General features: G+C 43.2%; 1 protein-coding gene across 1 annotated transcript in view; it reads right to left on the bottom strand.

The window, feature by feature from the left end:
- Positions 1-19,539, bottom strand: part of Nufip2 (nuclear FMR1 interacting protein 2) — a 33,596-nt gene extending 14,057 nt beyond the window's left edge. Inside the window, exons 1-3 of the mRNA XM_036194980.1 lie at positions 19,335-19,539; positions 18,818-19,215; positions 12,010-13,725 (exon numbers count right to left, since the gene is read on the bottom strand). Of these exons, the coding sequence (XP_036050873.1) occupies positions 12,010-13,725; positions 18,818-19,088 (1,987 nt within the window). The 5' untranslated portion in view covers positions 19,089-19,215; positions 19,335-19,539. The remainder of the gene's footprint in view (positions 1-12,009; positions 13,726-18,817; positions 19,216-19,334) is intronic.
- Between the last annotated feature and the right edge of the window lie 1,564 nt (positions 19,540-21,103).

The following is a 21,103-nucleotide window of genomic DNA, read 5'->3' as shown; positions in this document are numbered from 1 at the left end:
AATTTTTACAGTACTGTATTATATACATTACAGTTCATTTTAGACAGTCTGTAATACTGCTTCGTTGAACTTCTGCTTAAGGTGAATGATGTTTGTTTTCTGTGTCCATTTTGAAATAATCCCAGAACTCAGGGACTCACTGAGTCAGGGCAGGAGGAGCTCTGTAAATACAAGGCCAGCCTGGTCTACATAGCAAGTTCCAAGACAGCTAGGGCCATGACTAGTGAGAGCCTGCCTCAAAAGCAAACAAAAACATTAAGAACAAAAAATGTTATTTAAAAAGACATTAAATGTGGAATATTCCTTTACACTGTGTGAAGATGTCATTATGATTGGTTTAATAAAGAGCTAAACAGCCAATAGCTAGGCATGAATTTTTGGGGCAGAGAACACTGGGAAGGGAGTTGCCAGCCAGACGAAAAAGGAAGCAGCATGGGCAGTACAGAGTAAAGGTAATAAAGCCACAAGACAAAAAGTCGACTGAGAAAATGGGTTAATTAAAATTCTAAGAGCTAGTTAGTAACAAGCCTAAGCTATTGGCTGAGCTTCCATAGTAAGAAGTCTGTCGTTTATTTTTTAAAATTAAAATAGCTAAGCGGCGGTGGTGCAAGCCTTTAATCCCAGCACTTGGGAGGAAGAGGCAGGTGGATCCTTGTGAGTTTGAGACCAGCCTGGTCTACAGTGTGAGATCCAGGGCAGGCACCAAAAACTGTATAGAGAAACCCTGCCTCTAAAAACCAAAATAAATAAATAAATGAAACAATGAGACAGAGTTTAATTATGTAGCCTTAACTGACCTATAAGTTATTATATTCAAACTGGTCTTGAACTCAAAAGATCCTGCTTTTGCCTCCTGGAGTGTTTTACTGTACAAAGGATTTACCTCTAAAGCCCAGGCTGGTCTGGACCAGCTTTGCTTTGGAGCCAAAGTCTGGACCAGACTTGCTTTGAATGTAGAACAATCCTTCTGAATCAATCCCAAGTGAATTTTACAAACCAACGACAACCTTTTCTCCTTATACTCAATTTCCAAATTCTGTACAAAAGAGTTAACATTAGTTCCCTCATGTACCTTCCCCAATCTATAATTTTTGAGCCACCTCTCCAGGTCCCCACCCCACCCAGGGCTATTTTTTGTTCTACTCACTCAGAAGTTTCAAACTCATGAGCTCCACCTACCTCTGCTTCCTAAGTGCTGGGATTAAAGACTCGTACCACCACCACCTACCTGGTTTTCTGCCTAGGATATTCTCTCCACTTGTTACCAGACCAATTAATTCTAAATTTACCTACAAACTAGTGCCATATTAATCTAGTTGAACACAGATCTGTAAGTCAACACAACAAACTTAACATCTGTTCAACTAAAAGAAGTGTTTCAATCTATTTATAAATTTTGGGATATTCATTTGTTCTCTTAACACAAGTACAAAGTGTAGTGGGTGGCTGTTTGAGCCAGTCCCCAAAGCACCACCCCTAATAACGTAACAGGTAGCTGCTACACCTGCCTATGACCTTGAGGTACATGCCCCTAAGGTGTGTCCACCAGGTCTGGCACTCTTTTTGCTTTGCTACCTTGTAGTTTTTGATGCTGGTATGGACCAGGGCAGAGCTCGCCAGAGAACTACACTGGACCATGCTTCACCCTTCCAGGATCCTGCAAGAAATTCCTTTATTCTGTCTTGTGAGTTAACCCCCAAATAAATTCCTTTGATCACAAAATAGACTCTGTGGATTAATCTCAATAACAAAGTAATTGGGAGTTATCAATAACAAGACCAGCTGAGCACCCCGTGGCTTTTTGAAAGATTTATTACAAACTATATGTACATCTGGAGAGTGTGCTTGAGTGCAAGTCCTCAAGACCTCAGGCATGGGTGCCTCAAACTGCATGCTCTTCACTTTAGACCTATCCTGTGACTTGGAGCATGTAACCATCATGCTTTGAGCAGTAGCTTCTTTTTTTGAATGAGACCTCTCCCTTCTCAATCATTTCTCTAGGGAGTCTTGTTCTTTCATCTTAAGAGTGAGTGGACTATTTATTTAGAAGCCAAAATCTGAGTGGGTCTTATCTGTGTTTTTGATATTAGTCAGAGGCCACTATCCATTTTTTCTTTCTTTTTTTTGGGGGGGGGTGGGGGGTTTCGAGACAGGGTTTCTCTGTGTAGTTTTGCGCCCTTCCTGGAACTCATTTTGGAGACCAGCCTGCCCTTGAACTCACAGAAATCCACCTGCCTCTGCCTCCCAAGTGCTGAGATTAAAGGTGTGCGCCACCACCGACTGGCCTTATCGATTTTCTTTGATGTTTTGAGATATGTAGCCTGGTCTCCAACTTGCCATCATGTAAGATGACTTTGAACCCCTACCTCCACCTCCCAAATACTGGGACTACAGGCATTTACTATAAATAGTGGTGCTAATCATATTCTATAATTAAAGTGAATACTAATAATTTTTCCTTAGTAAAATCTGGCCATTTGATGCCCCTATTTAGGCAATTCCCCATTGTTCTTATTGTTTTATTTTTCTTTTTTTCCTGTACTGGGGATTAAACCTAGTCTTCTTTGGTGTTTATTAGGCAAGCTATGTCCCTAGTCCTCCTTTTCCTTTTGTTAGTAGACACATTCTTACTAAGTTACCTAGGTAGGCCTTGAGTTTGTAAAGCCACTGCTTCAGCCTCTCAATTAGCTAGAATTACAGGCCTGTACTCCCAGGCCCTCCTCTCTGCCTTATTTAAGACAGTCCTACCATATGTATAGCCTGGCCTTGCCCTGAGGTGGATATCCTACTCCCACTTCCAGAAGGCTGGGATGGCAGCACTTCCACACCCAACCCAGTGCATGGACTCTTAGTGCGTTTATTATTTTATCACTTACTGTGGAGATTTTCCTAGGTCCTGGCCCCAGTTCTTAAAACTAGTTTGAGTGTAAACTGCTGGTCTGGAATTGGTAATTTCCCAAATACATAAGAAAGTCAGTAATTACATGCACATTAAAACAAAACAAAACAAAACAAAAGTAGTCAGGCAGTGATGGCCCACGCCTTTAATCCCAGCACTCAGAAGGCAGAGGCAGGTGGATCTCTGAGTTCAAAGCCAGCCTGGTCTATAGAGTGAGATCCAGGACAGGACCAAAGCTACACAGAGAAATCCTGTATCAAAAAACCAATAAGTAAATGAATAAATGTAACAGCTGAAAAGCTTAAACACTGGCTGTTCTTCCAGATAACCCAAGTTCAATTCCCAGCACCGACATGGCAGCTCACAACTGTCTGTAAACTCCAGTTCCCAAGAATCTGATGTCATCTTCTGGCCTCCACAGGTTCATACATGCACATAAACTCCTAAGTACACACACACTCTCCTAAAAATTAAATAAAAATTTAAGACCACCACTAGGTGGATGAGTGTCAGGCCAGCTGATCTAAGTAGTTCAAGGCAACACAGTGAGACCCTATCTCCAAACAAAAAGAGGAAGAAAAAAAAAAAAAAGTAACCCATCCACCAAAATTAAGTTTATATGTTTTATGAAATACAAGATGTACTCTTTTCACCCTTTCTATACTACAAATCCTCTTATCTCTACTGAAATTCCCTTTTTTAGTCTCCTCACATTTAAAACCTTACCATACACAATTGTGTTTTTCTCCCTCACCTAGATGTTTTTATAGTCTCACATACTCACACCGGCCTCAAACTCTACGTATAGGATGACCCTGAATTCTTTATTCTCCTCTTCTACCTTCTAAATACCACCAATGCACATTTTATGTGGTCCTGTTAGGCAAGTACTCTATGAACTGAAATATATTTTTAAGGGAAAGGATTCATCTTGTCAAAGTCATTCTCATAAATAAGTCTAAGTACTTTAGTCTATGGTAGGTCTTTCATAAGGGGAAAAGAAAAAATACATTTCCAAATTAGTGCTATACTCCTTAAAAATACAGAAAACTGTGGCAAAGTGTGTGTGTGGGGGGAATCAAGCCAAGATTTTAGACCTACAGTTTTTTTGTTGTTGTTCGAGACAGGATTCAGGGTTTCTCTGTGTAGCTCTGGCTGTCCTGGAACTCACAGAGACCCACCTGCCCCTCTCTATGCTGGGATTAAAGGTATGCGCCACCATCGTCCAGCTAGACCTATAGTTTCTAACTGAAGCAGACAATGAGCCTGTGCAGGCACGTGAGGGGTGTGTGTATATAAAATATGTATTTTTTTTTTGCAAGACCAAACCTGAAACTGTAGACCAAAACTGTCCATGCTAATAACCTGTCACAAATTGACTCAATCTCTAGTTGTCTGAAGTATATTTTTATATTAGTAGTTTCTCCATAAAAGACATTAGCTTCAGGTAATTAAAAGATCAATACTGGGGCTAGAGAGATGGCTCAACAGTTTAAAAGCACTGACTTTTCCAGAGGGCCCAGGTTCAAATCCCAGCAGTCACATGGTAGCTCACAACTGTCTATAACTCCAAATCTGACACTCTGTGATCACAGACATACATGCAAAACACCAATGCATATAAAATAAAAATAAGTTTAAAAATGGATAACTCTAACACAGCTCTTAGAAGCCAACTGTAGTGTTATTACTTTAACATTGAATTCGCACTGCAATTTAGAACACATTAAAATATTTAATCATTGGGCTATTAAGAAAACTTAGAAGCTAAAAACACTTGCTGCCAAACGTATAAACTTGCATCTGATCTCTGGGACCTACTCCCACTAGGCTTTCCTTGCATACTTTTTTTTTTTTAATTTATTGATTTTATCTGATGGATAACTTTCAAGTTGTCTCGTTTATTCCAACCACTAAGTATAAATTCTAATTCATTTATCTTTCCACTAAGTATGCTAGGTAAAAATTTATCATCATCTGAATTGTTTTGTGGCACAGGGATTTGAATATTGACCTTAACACCTATGAGGCAACTGTTTCTTCACCGAGTTATATATACCAGGTCCTTCCTCTTTTTAACTTAAAAAAAAAAAAAAAAAAAAAAAAAAAAAATTATGAAAGCCGGGTGTGGTGGTACATGCCCTTCATCCCTGCACTCCAGGCAGAAACAGGTGGATCTTTGTAAGTCTGAGGCCAGCCTGGTCTACAGAGCAAGTTCTAAGACAGCCACAGCTACAAAGAGAAACCCTATATTGAAAAGAAAAAACAAAACAAAAAAGAAGGCACAAAACTATGCCAAGTACTTAGAAATTTCTCAACAGATAAGCACATGAAAAGATGCTAAATTATTAATCATCAGAAAAGTATAAATTACATACAAGATACCACCCATCCCTCATACACAATGGGATGGCTACTATTAAATAGAAACTGAATTGACCAAGATGTAAAGCAACCTAAATCCTTGTGTACACTCTTGGTAATACAATGTAAAACTGCTTTTGGAAACAGTACAGTATTTCTCAAAAAAAAAAAAAAAAAAATTGGAAGCAGGGTCTAGAAAAGATAGTTCTACAGCCATGCTCAGGGCAATATCACTTACAATAACTAGTGTGGAAGCAATCCAAATGTCCATCATAGAAACAGAAGAATGGAGAAATGACACACACACACATACCCAGCTTTAAATGGAATGAAGCCTTTACCTTCCTAGCACATTTGTGGTCCTGATTTCAGTCCCCATAACAGACAGGAACAAAGAGAGAAAAAGAAAGATTGATTTGATTCTACCATAGTTAAAACAACGTTTTAATTCTTAAAAACCTCAAGATTTAATGCTTAAAAGACTTGAGCTGGGCCAGGACTCGTAATACATGCAGAAGCAAGTGGATTTATGTTAGCCTAGTGTATGTACACTGTAAGATTTTTGTCTAAAAACAAAACTCCAGAAGAGGCATTATCATTACTTTATCAAGACAAACAAAAAAAGAAAAAAAGAAAACCTACACTTCACCTGAAGTAGTTGACACTGCTCTACAGTAGCACAAAAATAAAAATTTGTGGTGCTAGGGAATGGAGGGCCTTACCATGCATGTTAAGCAAGCACTCTACCACTGAGTTCTATATCCAACTAAGTCTTATTTTTCTGTCTTTTTCAAATAGATTTTCACATATACCAAGGCAGTCTTGAACTCTAATGAAACTTCTGATCTTGCCTCTCCTGCCAAGTGCTGGGATTATAGGTATACATCAATCAAATTGAGTTTTCTTTTTTTTTTTGGTTTTTTCAAGACAGGTTTTCTGTGTAGCCTTGGTTGTCCTAGATCTCTCTGTAGACCAGGCTAGCCTCGGAACTCAGATCTGCCTGCTTCTACCTTTGGGTGCTGCTATTAAAGGTATACACAACCACCACTCAGCCCAAACTGGGTTTTCAATAGTCATTTTTTTTTTTTTTTCTTTTTTGGAGACAGGGTCTCTCTATAGCCCTTCCTGTCCTGGAACTTACCATTGTAGACCACGCTGGGAGAGTGTTAAGATTAAAGGAGTGATCCACAATGTGCTAATGGTCATTTCTTAAGCAAAGTTCATAACACAATACATACACATGAATAGCTAAGAGAATGCCAAATGTAGTTTTAACGTAGTCATTTTGTAACTTTTTTTTTTCTCCTGAAGGTTTCTCCGTGCAACACTCTGGCTGCCCTGAGACTCTCTCTGTAGACCAGATTGGCCTTAAATCATTCTGTATCTTTTTCTTTCTTTCTTTCTTCCTTTTTTTTTTTTTTTTTACATATTTTATTTATTATGAATACAGTGTTCTTCCTGCCTGTGTACCTGCTAGCCAGAAGAGGGCGCCAGATCTCATTACAGATGTTTGTGAGCCACCATGTGGTTGCTGGGACTTGAACTCAGGACCTCTGGAAGAGTAGTCAGTGCTCTTAACCTCTGAGCCATCTCTCTAGCCCCATTCTGTATCTTTAAATTGCACTGAACAGTTACATTTTTTAAAAAAGTCAGTAGTACTTCTGAGACTGCAGGTAATTAATGCTAAACCTAAAACATGTTTCACTCCCATTAAAATGGCCTAACACACTCTAATACTTATAAATTAAATTGTTAAATGACCCCCCCCTTAGGTTTTTCTTTTTCTTTTTTTGTCCGAGCCGAGGACAGAACCGAAGGCCTTGCACTTGCTAGGCAAGCGCTCTACCACTGAGCTAAATCCTTAGGTTTTTCAAGACAGGGTTAATCCATGTGTTTTTGGTGCCTGTCTTGGATCTCACTCTGTAGACCCAGCTGGCCTTAAACTCAGAGATCTGTCTGGCTCTGCCTCCTGAATGCTGGAATTAAAGGCCACCAACACTCAGCAAAATGGCCTATTTTTGAAGCTAGAGAAATGCATAGAACTTCCACTTCCAAGCCTAACTTAAAATTAAATTATTAGTTAACACCGAAAGGACCAGAACACTAACACTATATATAATACAAGTACTCTTGATAGTCTAGTTAAGCTCAAATGATTGAAAGATAAACTCCCTTTAAAAGTTTAAAAAAATAAAAAATAATAAAAGACAGGAGAGGTGGCTCAGTGGTCAACACTTGCTGCTCTTCCAAAGGGCTGTTAGCTTGGTTACCAGCACTCACACAGGACAGATCACAACCGTCTGCAACTCCATACTTTCCAAACACTGATTCAAACAGAAAAATCAGTAGGCCAGTAAACTACTACTGAACCAACCAATATTTAGTAAGACATCAAAGAACTTGCCCTCCTGGAACCTAAATGAACTATTATCTGCTCAGTTCTTTTCTGTTTAGGGGGAAACATCTGTTTGATTAATTTTATTAAAGCTCAATTGCAAAATTCAAGCTGATGAACTTTACTAAACTATAACTGCAACCATGTAGAATGGCATTTCATTTACCTAAATCAATTCTACATTTAATAAATCCCAGCACTCAGCACTAGGGAGGCAAAGGGAGAGTTTGAGTACAGCCTGCTCTACAGAGTGAGTTCCAGGACAGCCAAGTACATACAAAGAAACCCTGTCTCACAAAAACAAAACAGGGGATGGGGACACACCATGACGATGACGGACGACACACAGGACACACACAGGACGGGATGGACACCACACAAAGCTGGGAGTAGTGGCACATGCCTTAAATCCTAGCTCAGAAGGTAGAGGCAGGTAGATCTCTAAGGTCAGCCTGGTCAAAAAGTGAGTTCTGGGATAGCCAGTGATATAGAGAAATCTTGTCTTTAAAAAAAAAAAAAAAAAAAAAAAATCAGCTGGACAGATGGCTCAGCACTCAGCCCTTAAAGAGTTCACATGCCTTTAGAGGCTAGCCTGGTCAACATAGTGAGATCTTGTCTCAAAAACAAACAAAAATAATTATGACTGAAGATATAGCTCAGTAGTAGTGTACCACCTAGCATGTATAAGATCTGGGTTTGAACTCCAGATAACATTCTTTTTTTTTTTTTTTTTTTGGCAAGGCTAATCTGGGCAAAATGAAATCCCTGGACCTAAGAGATAAACACAACACACATAAAGCTACCAACTAACCACCTAAGGGGAACATCATCTCACTGCTTTTTGGAAGTTGCAGGAAACAATGTATTCTTAGGCTCACATAATTATCACAAACTACAAGACACTGACTTTCTATAATAGACCCTGGAGAGCAGATGACACAGAAAATGACACCAAAACTACCCAACTACCTTGGCAGAACTTAACATATATAATTAAACACACCGTAAGAGACTTAATAAGCCTTTCTGTTTTGCTCTACTTTCAGCTTCTAAACTTTTATTTCCAAAGAGATCTGGAGAGCAAGTCAAAATAATCTTTACCTGACAAGATTCCTACTTCTAAAACTACAAATTGCTAGGCCCGGTAGTGCACACCTTTAAATAAAAACTAAAAAAACAAAAACCAGTCAATCTCAAAGCCCTTCCCACCCCCAAGCCTCTTAAGTGTTTTGAGACAGGATCTCTCCCTGTAGTCCCATCTGTCCTGGAACTCAGATTGACCTGAGATTAAAGGTGTACCATCACACCGAGCCTCCTATTGCTTTTTTTCTTTAAAAACAAATATAAAAAATGTACATGTTTATAAAGTACATGTCTTTCACTTTGCAGATCAAGAAAGACAAACTAGTAGGGGAAATCTTACCAAGGCTCTAACCCTGGATGAAGAGCTTCAGGAAATAGGCACTGAGAGAGAAAATCAGTCTTTTCTAGGATAAGTAAGCGCCCTAATCCCAAGCAGACAGCCCTAAATGAAAATTTAAGCAAATGAACACAGCAAGCTGTATTCTTACATACATGTGTGCATGTGTACAACATGAAAAAAACACTAAAAGAGGTAGCCAATTTGGGGAGGAGGACACAGGATAAGTCTGAGAAGGAACAGAGGAATGAGGTGCAAATGATGTAGTCACACATGAAATTGTTAAGTTTTTTTTTAATTTAAAAGGGGTACTGGAGAGATGGCTTAACAGTTAAGAACTCTTGTCCTTTCACAGGACCTCAGTTCGATTCCCAGCACCCACATGGCAGCTCACAACTGTAACTCCAGTTCTAAAGGATCAACACCCTCAAGTCAGACATACATGCAGGCAAAACACCAATGCACATAAAATAGTTAAAAAAAAAAAAAAGGGGGGGCTCAGCAATTAGGAGCAACTCTTCCTCTTGCAGAGGACCCAAGTTCAATTCTAAGAGGATCTGACACCCAAGGCACTATTGTGTTGCAGACACCCTAGCAGGTTAAATATTTAAATACATAAATACCTCTTCCAAAGAAAGAAGTCATACACAGCTTTGTTATACTTCTCAAGGCAATGGTTCGTACTAAGAAAAACGTGGAAATTCCTTCCTCCACACCTACAAACGGATAGGCTCCTTCATTCCTACAGATTCCTACCTAAATAAAGCAGCATTTAATAAAAAATTAGCATACACCCTTAATCCTACTGCTCAGAAGGCAGAGGCAGGCCATTATGAGTTCAGGGCAGCCTACTCTACATAACTAGTTCCAGGACAGCCAGGAGTACATAGAATAAAATCTCTCCCTTTTGGGGGGGGGGGGAGGAAGGGGACCTTAGCTGTCTTGGAACTCTGTAGACCAGGCTGGCCTTGAACTTATAAGATCTGCCTACCTCTGCCTCCCAAGTGCTGGGATTAAAGGCATGCATCACCACCACTTGGCTATTTTCTTTTCAATTATTTAAAATGCATGAGGTAGGGTGTGAGAATGTCCATGTGAGAACAGTGCTTGCAGAGGCCAGAAAAGGTCATCAGATCCCCTGAAGATGAAGTTATAGATTGCACTGTCTCTTGATTTATGCAAAGGACTTACAATTACAGTGAATGGATGTAATTTAGTAGTTGAAAGGAATTTGGAGAGGAATGCCATGATTTAACTTTAAATGAGTAAGCAGATAAATAAAATTTTGGTGGTACTAGGAGTTGGACCAGGCTTTCACAGAAGCTAAGTGTGTTGGTTAATATTTCTTATTCAGGGGCTGGAGAAATGGCTCAGAGGTTAAGCGCACTGACTGCTCTTCCAGAGGTCCTGAGTTCAATTCCCAGCAACCACATGGTGGCTCACAACCATCTATAATGAGATCTGGTGCCCTCTTCTGGTGTGCAGACATACATACAAACAGAATACTGTATACATAATAAATAAATAAATCTTTAAAAAAAATTTCTTATTCAACTTGATACAAATCTAGACGCACCTGGGAAGAGAAATTCTCAAGTGAGGAATTGCCTCCATTACTTGGCCTGTGGGCACAACAGTGGGGCATTTTCTTTCTTTCTTTTCCTCGAGACAGGGTTTCTCTGTGTAGCTTTGTGCCTTTCCTGGAACTCACTTGGTAGATCAGGCTGGCCTCGAACTCAGAGAGATCCGCCTGGCTCTGCCTCCTGAGTGCTGGGCATGCCACCACCTGGTGGGGCATTTTCTTGACTGCTAATTGACATAGGAGGGCCCTGTATACCATAAGTGGTACCATCTTTAGGCAGGTGGTCCTGGGGTATATAAGAGAGGTAACTAAGCAAGCCATGGGGAGCAAGCCAGTTAGCAGCATTGCTCTCTGGTCTCTCCTCCAGTTCCTGTCTTGAACTCCTGCCCTGGCTTCTCTCAGTTATGGAGACTGAAACCTGCAGACCAAAAATAAACCCCCTTTTTTGCCCAATTTGATTTAAAAGGTCAGTGTTTTATCACAACACAGAAACCAGACTAACATCAGGAAGCAATCCACCAGCAAGTTACATCTGCAGCCTGTGAATTTGTAAGTTAAGATTATTCCACCTCTTTTGTGAAGAATGGTTAGGGAGTTATGAATGGAAGTCCAGAGACTTAGGCCAAAAGAAGTAAAGATAGAAGGAAGCAAATTTGCTGGGCGGTGACCGTAACATTTAATCCAGCACTGGGAAGGCAGAGAAGCAAGTGGATCTCTGTTGTTGAGTTCGAGGCCAGCCTGGTCTACAGATTTAGTTTCAGGAAACCCTGTCTACCCCCACCCCCAAAATTTATTTTGAAGGTGGAGGGATCTGCCATGGCACAAGTCAAAGGGCAACTTGCAGGAGTCAGTTCTTTTTCCATCGTTTGAGAAACAGGACTCAAAGTCAGGTCATAAGGCTTGAAAACAGGGTCTCTGCCCATCTCCTAGGCCCAAAGAGTTTGTTTTCTTATTTTTTTCAAGACAGCAGTTTCTCTATGTAGTTCTGACTGTCCTGGAACTTAGCTCTGTAGACCAGGCTATCCTCAAACTCAGGTTTGCCTGCCTCTACCTCCAGGTGCTGGGATTAATTAGTAGAGAGGCAGGTCATACTTGGCAGCATAGACCTGCAATCCCAGCAGCACCTGGGACATAGGGGATCAAAACTTAAGGCCCTTGTCTACAAAATTCACTTTATGTTGGAAAACTATATTCTTCTAAATCTACACTGTTTCCAAAGACCTTGAATCAAGAAATTCATACTAATTATTTCTTCAGTCATTCATAATATAGAATCTCAAAAATACTAGTATATGTATACATACAAAGACAAAATTAGCCCATCAGAATCTTTGAAAAAGAAATGTTACCTTTAGTGTGATATACAATAGCAGCCCTCAGGTCAAAAGAACCCCAGCTATCATTCCTTTCTAGGCCTCTCTGGTATCTCTGTTCTTTGGCGGAGCCTAACAAAGTGTTCGTGGGAGAGGCCAGAGGATTTTGATTTTCTATTTCGTAGTCCTTTGAGAGAAACACTAAAGCACCTTGACTACTGGTGTCTGCTTTTTGCAGGTCACCTATATGACTGGGTTCCAAGGATAAGGCTCCACTCTCAGTAGTCCCGGGTTTTAGAATGTTACCCAGAACTTGAGGACTAGTCCGTTTTTCCAGCTCATAAGCCTTGGGAAACACAGGATGCTCAGTTCCTGAGGGAATTATTTCAGCACCCTGTGAAACCAAAGTGGCAGGATATTCTCCTTGAAATGTCACTTCCATCACTTTATGATCTGATGACTTTCCAATAACAGTCTCTGGGCCAGCACTGGGCTCATTTATAAATGATAAACCCCATTGATTCTGGAAGATATCCCCCAGGTTTTGCTGATCTGTCTGAGAGGGCAGATCTACTTGTGCAGTGCTTAACAGCACCGTTTGCATATTTGAAGGGTAGATAAAAAGGCTAGACTTAATTTGTTCAACAGCTGCTGAAGTCAGACTCATGTCCTGAAGAACTGAATCAGTCCCAGTAGAGATGGGTGTTAAAGTATTAGCAGCAGTAGTTAGCAGTGGCTGACCCCCTGATGGATACATATTTCCATCAGTTCCTGCTAAAACAGGCCCATTAGAAAAGTTGGCAGAAGTAACAGATTTCAGAGCTGACATGGGGACCTGGGATAATCGGCTTGAAGGTTGGGTCTGAGTTTCCCCAGTAGATGATGAAGATGAAGAGGAGGATGGTGACACAGAAGAGTTCTGTACAGTTTTGTTGAGGTTTTCTTTAACTTTGCTTGCATAACTTATTTTAGGAACTATTTTAGCACTGCTATTGTCCACTGGAAAAACTGGGGGTGGTTTAAACAAGGTCCACGAGTCCTCTTTGGAGGCAGCAGCTGAGGCATGCTTTCCTTTAGGCCGGTCATCAAACTTTTTGCTGTTCAAACCAGGTTTAATATCTGAGCTTTTACGGAGTATGTCACCCACAGCAGGTTTTCCACGACTCGTTCCTCCAGGTCCAGTTTCATACTTCCAAATAGGCTTCGAACTATCTGCTCGAGCTCCCTTTTGTTCACTAGAGTCAGGCTTTAAACTTTCAAGTCCCTGTTTTAATGCCGGGACACTAGTCTCCTGCATTATTTTGTCCTGCACTAAATGAAGGGTTTCACAGCCCTTGGCACTATTGCGCCTAGCTTTCCTTTTTTTAGGAGTGGTGTATCCACTCTCAGATCCGCTACCATCATTATCTGCTCCTTTGCCCATATAACCATTAGTGATATAGCCTGAATTATTTGTTATAACGCCATTTGGAATTGCTACAGTGTCGGTCTTATCTATAGCCTGGTTCTCTCCAGATTTATTTTCATAAGACTTCCCATTCTTTTTGTCCATACTGTTTTTCTGAATAAAATTCTTGGTTTTAATTCCTGCTTTTCCAAAGGTGCTGGTCTTTACAGTCTGCTTCAGGCTAGTGTCTACAACTTGCTGGTTGCCATTGAGGACCCTAGAAATAGGGTTAGTAGCTTCATCAGAACTGAGGCTCTTTAAAGATATCTCTCTCTCTCCGGCATTACCATTTACTTCACCATAGCCTACAGAAGGAAAACAAAAACAAAAACAAAAATTTAAATCACAGCAGTACTGAAAGACTGGAAAACTATTTATTGAAGGCCAGATACTATTCTGTAAGGTTTGTTACTTCCCATTTCTATGAAAAGAATCTTGTCAGCCCCATTTCACAGATTATGACATTTCACTGCTAGACAGAGGCAGAATTAGGATACAATTCACATCAGGTCCATCTACTGGACCAGTAGCCAGAATTAACTAGAAAGAACGGGACCTCTCAAACTGCATGCCATAATACTCCTCTAGATTATCTAAACAGAATAAACCTACACATTATGGCCATGAGGCTATTATACAAATAACAATTAAATTAATTACAATTAATTAAATGCAATATGATTCCAGCACACTGAAAACTGAGGCAAGGTGATTCTGTGTCTAAAGCCACCCTGGTAGAACCTTGTCTCAAAACAAACATTTAAGTAGGACCAGTGCTTCCCTCTGGGCTTTTCTTCAGACACAGTAAACTGTAAAAGGAAAAAAATTAAGGCTGTGACCTTTGCCTAGCATGTATGACCACTGAATTCAATCTCTAAAGGGGGGGAGGGGATTAAAGACCGTACGTAAGTGGCTAGCTACTAATGCACCTAACAAAGCTATAAGCCCTGTGGACTTTGATATCAGGTCATATCCCAACACATTAAACAAAAATATGTACCAATGTTTCTAACCCTTAAGATTTGTTTTCTTCAGGAAGTGGTGGTGTCATGGGCCTATGAGGAAGCTGGACTAAAGTCTTATCAAATTATGCAAACAGTAAAATTGTATACTATGTGAATTATCTGTCAATAAAGATCTTAAAAAGAAACAAACAAGCAAACAAACAAACTTGTTTTCTTATACCTGGGTTAAAAAGACCTAGAGAGATAAAGCAATACCCAGGTCCAAAGTGGCAGAACTAGACTCTTAAACTCTGGTCTGTCTAGAGTTCTCAGCTTTCTATCCTCATGGAAAACTTGCTTGCTTACAAAATTACAAAGGAATCTAATTTTTTAAAGCTGTCAAGTATTTGAATGTAAAGACTTCACTATTTACAGTTAACAAGTTTAAAGATTACAAGTGATCTACTGGGTCACAACTCCTACTTGCTAGTAAAATGGCAATTAGCTATCAATTGCTTTATGACCTCTAAAGTCCTTTGGGAAATCCTCTCAATTCTAAGAGTAATCTTAGCAACTACAGAAAATACTTTTTTTGTTTTTATTATTTATTTTTTTTTTAATAAAGTGTTTCTCTGTAGCCCTGGCCATCCTACATCTCACTCTGTAGACCAGGCTGGCTCAAACTCAGAGATTCCTCCTGCCTCTGCCTCCCAAGTGCTGGGATTAAAAGACCTGTGCCACTACTGCCTTGCATCAGAAAATACATTTTATAGAAGTTTTTAACTTCCTGGCTGGCATGTTTAAAGTTCAAAGCTTAACCCTTAGTCATTAGAAAAAAATAAATTCTTAATTTCCAGTGTTAAAAGTACTAATTTTTCATTTTTTAAAAACCTGTGATAGGCTGGGTAATGGTGGTACACGCCTTTAATCCAAGCACTCGGGAGGCAGAGCCAGGCAGATCTCTGTGAGTTCGAGGCCAGCCTTGGCTAGAGTGAGATCCCAGAAAGGCGCAAAGTTACACAGAGAAACCCTGTCTCGACCCCTCCCCACCAAAAAAAAAACCCCACAAAAACAAAAACCAAAAAACCTGTGATAGACTTCCTGTGCTACTGAAAGCTGAGCATTCCTAGCAGGTGTTCTACTACTTAGCTCCTATCTCCAGTTCCCAAATAAAAGCTTTCATGGAGATGTGATGGCCGTACCTCCAATCCCAGCACTGAGAAAAGAGAAGCAGAATCTGTGAGTTGAAGCCAGACTATTCTATACAAATTAATTCCACGCCAATCGGAACTATATATTAAGACTTTGTCTCAAATTATTTTTTCCCCCTCATAGAAAGAGTCTAACTATGAAACAAGAGATAAGTCCAAAAATTATATGGTATTTTTCCTATAAAATTTTCTTAAAAAAAAAAAAAAAAAAAATGCAGAAAGCTGCTGGGCAGTGATAATGCACACGTTTAATCCCAGCACTCAAGAGGCAGAGGCAGAGGCAGGCTCTCTGAGTTCTAGACCAGCCTGATCTACAGATTGAGTTCCAGAGAAACCCTGTCTCAAAAAACACAAAGCAGAAAGTCGAGCCAGGCATAATGGTTCTTCCCTGCAATCCTGTCCAGCTCAGGTAGAAATGGCTGCCCACACTAGCTCCAGCTGCGGGAGCGTGAGACAACAGAATTACAACCTATACTGTAAGGCTGAGCCTGTAGCTGAGTGGCAGACAACTCGTGCCTACCACACTGAAGTTCAATCCTCAGTTTACAAAACAATACAGCCCACTATACTTGTTCTAATGACAAAAGTTGTTTTTTGGTGTTGTTTTTGCATTTAAGTTCATAATACTTTCCCCCTGTGACCTTGGTATGCAGAAAGTATGAAAGGCATCTTTTAAAGCTTAAATATGTAAGAAAAATGTGAAGACTGTAGTTATTAGAATTCCTAGCACTTTTACTATTTAGGGCTGCCATGCTAACTCCACTTCCAATGGACTCCGGCCAGACCTTGAGTATTGATAACCAGCTGTGGATCTGCCATCACTCAACACATGTGGTCTTCTCTTGTGCCCTCTTCTGGATTCAGAAAACCAGGTACTGAGAGGTTTAGGAGTAACAGGTCATAAAAACCCACGAGTGTGTGTCCCCAATATATTCTACTTTTCTTAGTTAGCACTGCACGACCAAACCACACATGAAAAACCGATTACCCCAAACTGTTAATAGTCTCTCAAAATTTCCTAAACGCAATTTCCCTCCTTACTCTTCATCCCATATTTTGAGGGTTCCCCTTCCAAAGGTTCAGGGTCTGCATCTCTATCGAGTGATGAGTCCTGTGGGGAATACATAGACTTCATAAAACATAAATTTTAAATCTAAGAAGCACCATTATTTGACAACCTTAATATTTTCTCACCTTCTAAAAACCAAAATTAATGCAGTGTTACATAATTCCTAAGTTTCTAGACTGTTCTACTAGATCCTTACAATTAAACACTTCTACTGCACAGTAACATCAGTCCCTACCACCTTACAAAAGAAAATCTGATATCCAGCTTGTCTTCAAACTTACATCGTCTACGGTAAGTTTCTCAGCAGTAGTAACTGCTTGTATTAAATGCCAGGCTGAGTTTAACATTTTTCTAAGTACTCTCTTCCATTTCTCTTCAGTTTGTAAACACTTCTAACCTGCGAATTTAGAAACTTCCATGCTTGTTTCTTGAGTGTTTCCTCCAGACGTTTTACGTTTAACGTGTTAAAAAATAAAAATTCAGTTTGGGGACCGACGTCAGTTTTACAATGAGCCAAATACCTTTCAGGGTCATACCCCCACCTACCCCCGAAAGTCTTGTCCATGGCATGGCCACAACCTCACGGGCAAGCCATTTCAGTTCGTTAAAGAGGGGACCCAAACTGTCCTCGTCCCTCCAGCCCAGTATCTATTAATCCCTCCCTGCCCTCACTACCCCTGCCCACAAGTTTCCGTGTTGTGTGTCAGACGGGATGGAACAAGGTTTAGGAGGTTGGTCCCCCCCCCCTTTTTTTTTTTGGTAGGAAAGGGCCTGCTAGAAAGAAAAGGGCCTAAGCGAAAGCTCCGAGGCGGAGTCGTGAGCGAACCTGGCAGGAGATGAGATTCCTGTGGCAGAGAAACTCGTGACCCGGGAGCCGGGTTCCCGCTGGGTACCCCACCCGGCCTCGGGCGCCGCCTCTACCCGAAATGAAGCCCCTCGCCCCTCGCAGGCCGGCGGAAGGCCGCGGCCGCCGCCCGGGCCTCCTTCCCCCTCTTCACGCTCCTCTTCGAGGCCGGCCGCCCGCCCGCCCGCGCCTCCCGCCGCACCCGGGAGCGGGAAACGCGGCCGTCGGCGCGCGGGTCCACGGTGCAGGCCGCTCCCCTCGTGGCCGCTTCCCTCCCCCACCCCAACCGCCCCCGCCCCCGCCCCCGCCCCTCACCCCAGGGACCCGCCCGGGGCCGCGCGGCCGCCACCGGGTTACACAACCCGGCGCGGGGCGGGGGGAGGGGCGCCGGCGGGCGGGCGGGCGGGCGGGCGGCCCGCAGTGCTGGGGGGGGGGGAAATCGGGCGGGGAGGACGGGGACCCGGGCCACGGCCGCCGAGGGTCCCGGGCCGCCGGGCCCGGCGTGCCGTGAGGCCTTGGGCACCCTTCCCCCTCCGCTCCCCAGCCGGCCCGAGTCGGTGACAGCAATCGGCTTCCAACATGGCGGACAGGAAGCGGCCCCGCGAGGCGGAGAGAACATTCCAGCCTCGCCGGCTCGGGCCAGGGGCGCCGGCCTCCGGAGAAGCCTCGCGGGCAGGCAGCGGGGGCCCGGCGGGCCTCGAGAGGCCTTGCGGGGTGGACACGACCCGAGGGACGCAGGGGTCCCGGCCGCCTCCCCCGTCCCCCAGGACAGCAAAGCCCCGGGCCACAGGTGGGCTCGGGGTGGCGGGTGAGGGCGGACGCTCGCTGCCGGCCTGCCGGAGGCCTCGCGACACCGCCCGGGCCGGGATTCACTAGGCCCGCCTGAATTACCTCCACCTCGGGGGAAATTTTATTCTATTTTTTTTAGGCGGCCGAGTTGCATCCTTTCTTAGCCCTCCCCCAACCCCCACATCCAGGCAACTCCAGGGCCGCAGAAGAGGAAATAATAATAATAATGATGTTGGGCGTCCCAAGGCCGAGCGTCCAGGGCTGCCTGCAGCCGGGGCGGGGGCCGGGGAAGGTCACGCAGGCCTGCTCGGGCCTCTCCCACGCTGAAGGGAAGGAGAGGGCGCTGCGATCCCCACCTCGCGGCCCGCGCCCGGCAAGAATGGAAGGGGGCATCCCCGGCCCCGCGGGACGCACACCCCGACCCGGTCCGCGCTTTTCACAGCTAGCCCCACCCCCATCCCCTCGCCGCCGCCCCCCCCACCCCGCGCCGCCCCGCGCCACCATCCCCGTCCCCTTCCCCCACCGCCCTCCCTCCCAGACCTGTTTTCTTCTTCGGCGTTTCCTGGTGCTGCTGGAGGGTGTGTTTCTGCTCATGTTTCAGCGGCTTGGGCTGGGCCTTGGGGCTGCCCTCGGCTCCATGCTGCAGGTACTGGTGAGGCTGCTGGTGATGGTGGTGGTGGTGGTGGTTGTGGCTGTGGTTGTAGAAATAATAATGGTGGTGGTGGTGCGACTGCTGCTGCTGGGGGTGATGGTGCGGATGGTGGTGGCTGTGATGGTGCTGAGGCTGTGGCTGGCCGGGCTTCTCCTCCATTGAAAGCGGCTGGGACTCCCTGGCTGAGGCTGCGGGCTGCTGCACCGTCAGGATCTGAGACTGCTGCTCAGCGCTCGCTCGGTCTATCTGAGCGCGTCTCGCCAGCGCACTGGTTAAGCGAGCGGATCTGCAAGATTGGCAGCGGCGCTCGGGCAATCAGGAGCCACGCTGCGCGTCAAGCCCCGCCCCTAGCCCAAATCCTCTTCCCTTCCCCTTCGCCACCGCCGCCTGGCCAACGCCACTTACCCTATGCAACCTCACAGGGCCGGGCCTTCAACGTCAGCATTATGGCTCTCTCTTCTCTCGCTTTCTCTCCTTCACCACGCAGTTAGCGAACAGCACTTTCTACACTCCTCGCCGGCAAGCAAGCTGATTTCGAGCGTAGCAGATTCCACTGACGATTACCGGCGCTAGGAGCCATCTGTTGGTTTTGCACCTCCTAGAATCTGTTGGGGTGTGTGTGTGCGTGTGCGTGTGTGTGTGCGTGTGTACGTGTGTGTGTGTGTGTGTGTGCGTGTGTGTGTGTGTGTGTGTGTGTGTGGTTTTTTTTTAAATCCTTTTCCGGGTAGCCAGAGGGGGGGGGGGGCCTCAATTTCCTTAACCCTTAGGCCACGAAAGGGGTAATACAAAAGAGGAAATAAATTCATTTTTAGGAACACAAAACCTTAACAACTCAGATAGATCGTTTTGTATTCTGGATTCATTTTGCTTTGTATTCATATGCTAATCTCTTCCTTTCCACGGAGGGATTATAGGGTTCCACAATGGGGTATCTGTGTAATTTTCTAAAAGGGCACAAAGGGCTTAAATCATTGTTTCTTTGTAGTTGAAGGCAAAAGAGAGAGAGGGAGGAGTGAAAAAAAAAATCTATGCTGAAGTTTTTTTTTTGTTTTGTTTTAATTAAACACTACAGGTGAGGTCAACTATGGAACCAAAATAGGTTTTAAAATAAGAATTTAAAGAGTGAAGGAAAGAAGAAAGGACACATTTAAAAGTTCTTACGGTTTTGTTTTTCACATTTTTTTGTTTTGCATTTACAGAAAACACTGAAATTTAAAGATGTATTTGCATTGTATGCTGTTAATTCAACTCGTCATGGTAGGAAGAGGGTTGTAATGAGGACAGACACAGGGTACCCTCAGAATATATTTTTTGGAGTTTTGGCAACAGGGAGGGGAATAGGGGAGTGTTGTTGTTTGTTTTGGATTGGTTTGTTTTTGAAACAGTCCTAACTTTGTAACCCTGATTGACTAGGAACCCCCTATGTAGACCAGGCTGGCCCCCAACTAAGAGATGCCCCCTGCCTCTGCCTCCTGAGTGCTGGCATTAAAGTCCTACACCACCACACCCAGCCACTGTGCTATTTCTTAAAACTGCATTACATGTACAGTTGCTTTATAAGTTGTTAAATGTGATATATATTTCTCTCTGTAATATGAGGGAAAGTTTAAATGTAAAATTTACCATCTTGCGGGGCGGTGGTGGAGCACACCTTTAATCCCAACACTTGGGAGGCAGAGCCAGGTGGATCTCTGTGAGTTCCGGGCCAGCCTGGGCTACAGAGTGAGATCGAGGACAGGCTCCAAAACTGCACAGAGAAACTCTGTGTAGAAAAACAAAAACAAAACAAAACAAAAATTTACCATCTTAACATTTTTTTTTTTGTTTTTGTTGTATTTTGTTATTCTTGTTTTGTTATTTTGAGACAGGGTCTTACTGTGTATCCATGACTGACTATGTAGCCCAGTCTGGCTTCAAACTTGCTGCAATCCCCTGCTTCTGCCTCACAATACTGTCATTTCAGGCATGTACCCTCATACCCAGATCCTACTTAACCATTTTGAGTACATAGTGCAGGGTATCAGGACATTCCCATTGTTGTACAGCCATAGTCAAGTGCATCCCCAGACCTATTCATCTTGTAAAACGGAAACTCCATACCCATTAAATGATAAATCTCTTGAGGCTGGAGAGATGGTTCAGCAGATTCTGCTCTTGCAAAGGACCAGTTTGAT

Source organism: Onychomys torridus, chromosome 8 (assembly GCF_903995425.1).
Source record: "Onychomys torridus chromosome 8, mOncTor1.1, whole genome shotgun sequence".
Classification (NCBI taxonomy): domain Eukaryota; kingdom Metazoa; phylum Chordata; class Mammalia; order Rodentia; family Cricetidae; genus Onychomys; species Onychomys torridus.
The sequence above is the reverse complement of the archived record's forward strand: the minus strand, read 5'-3'. Positions and strand labels throughout refer to the sequence as shown.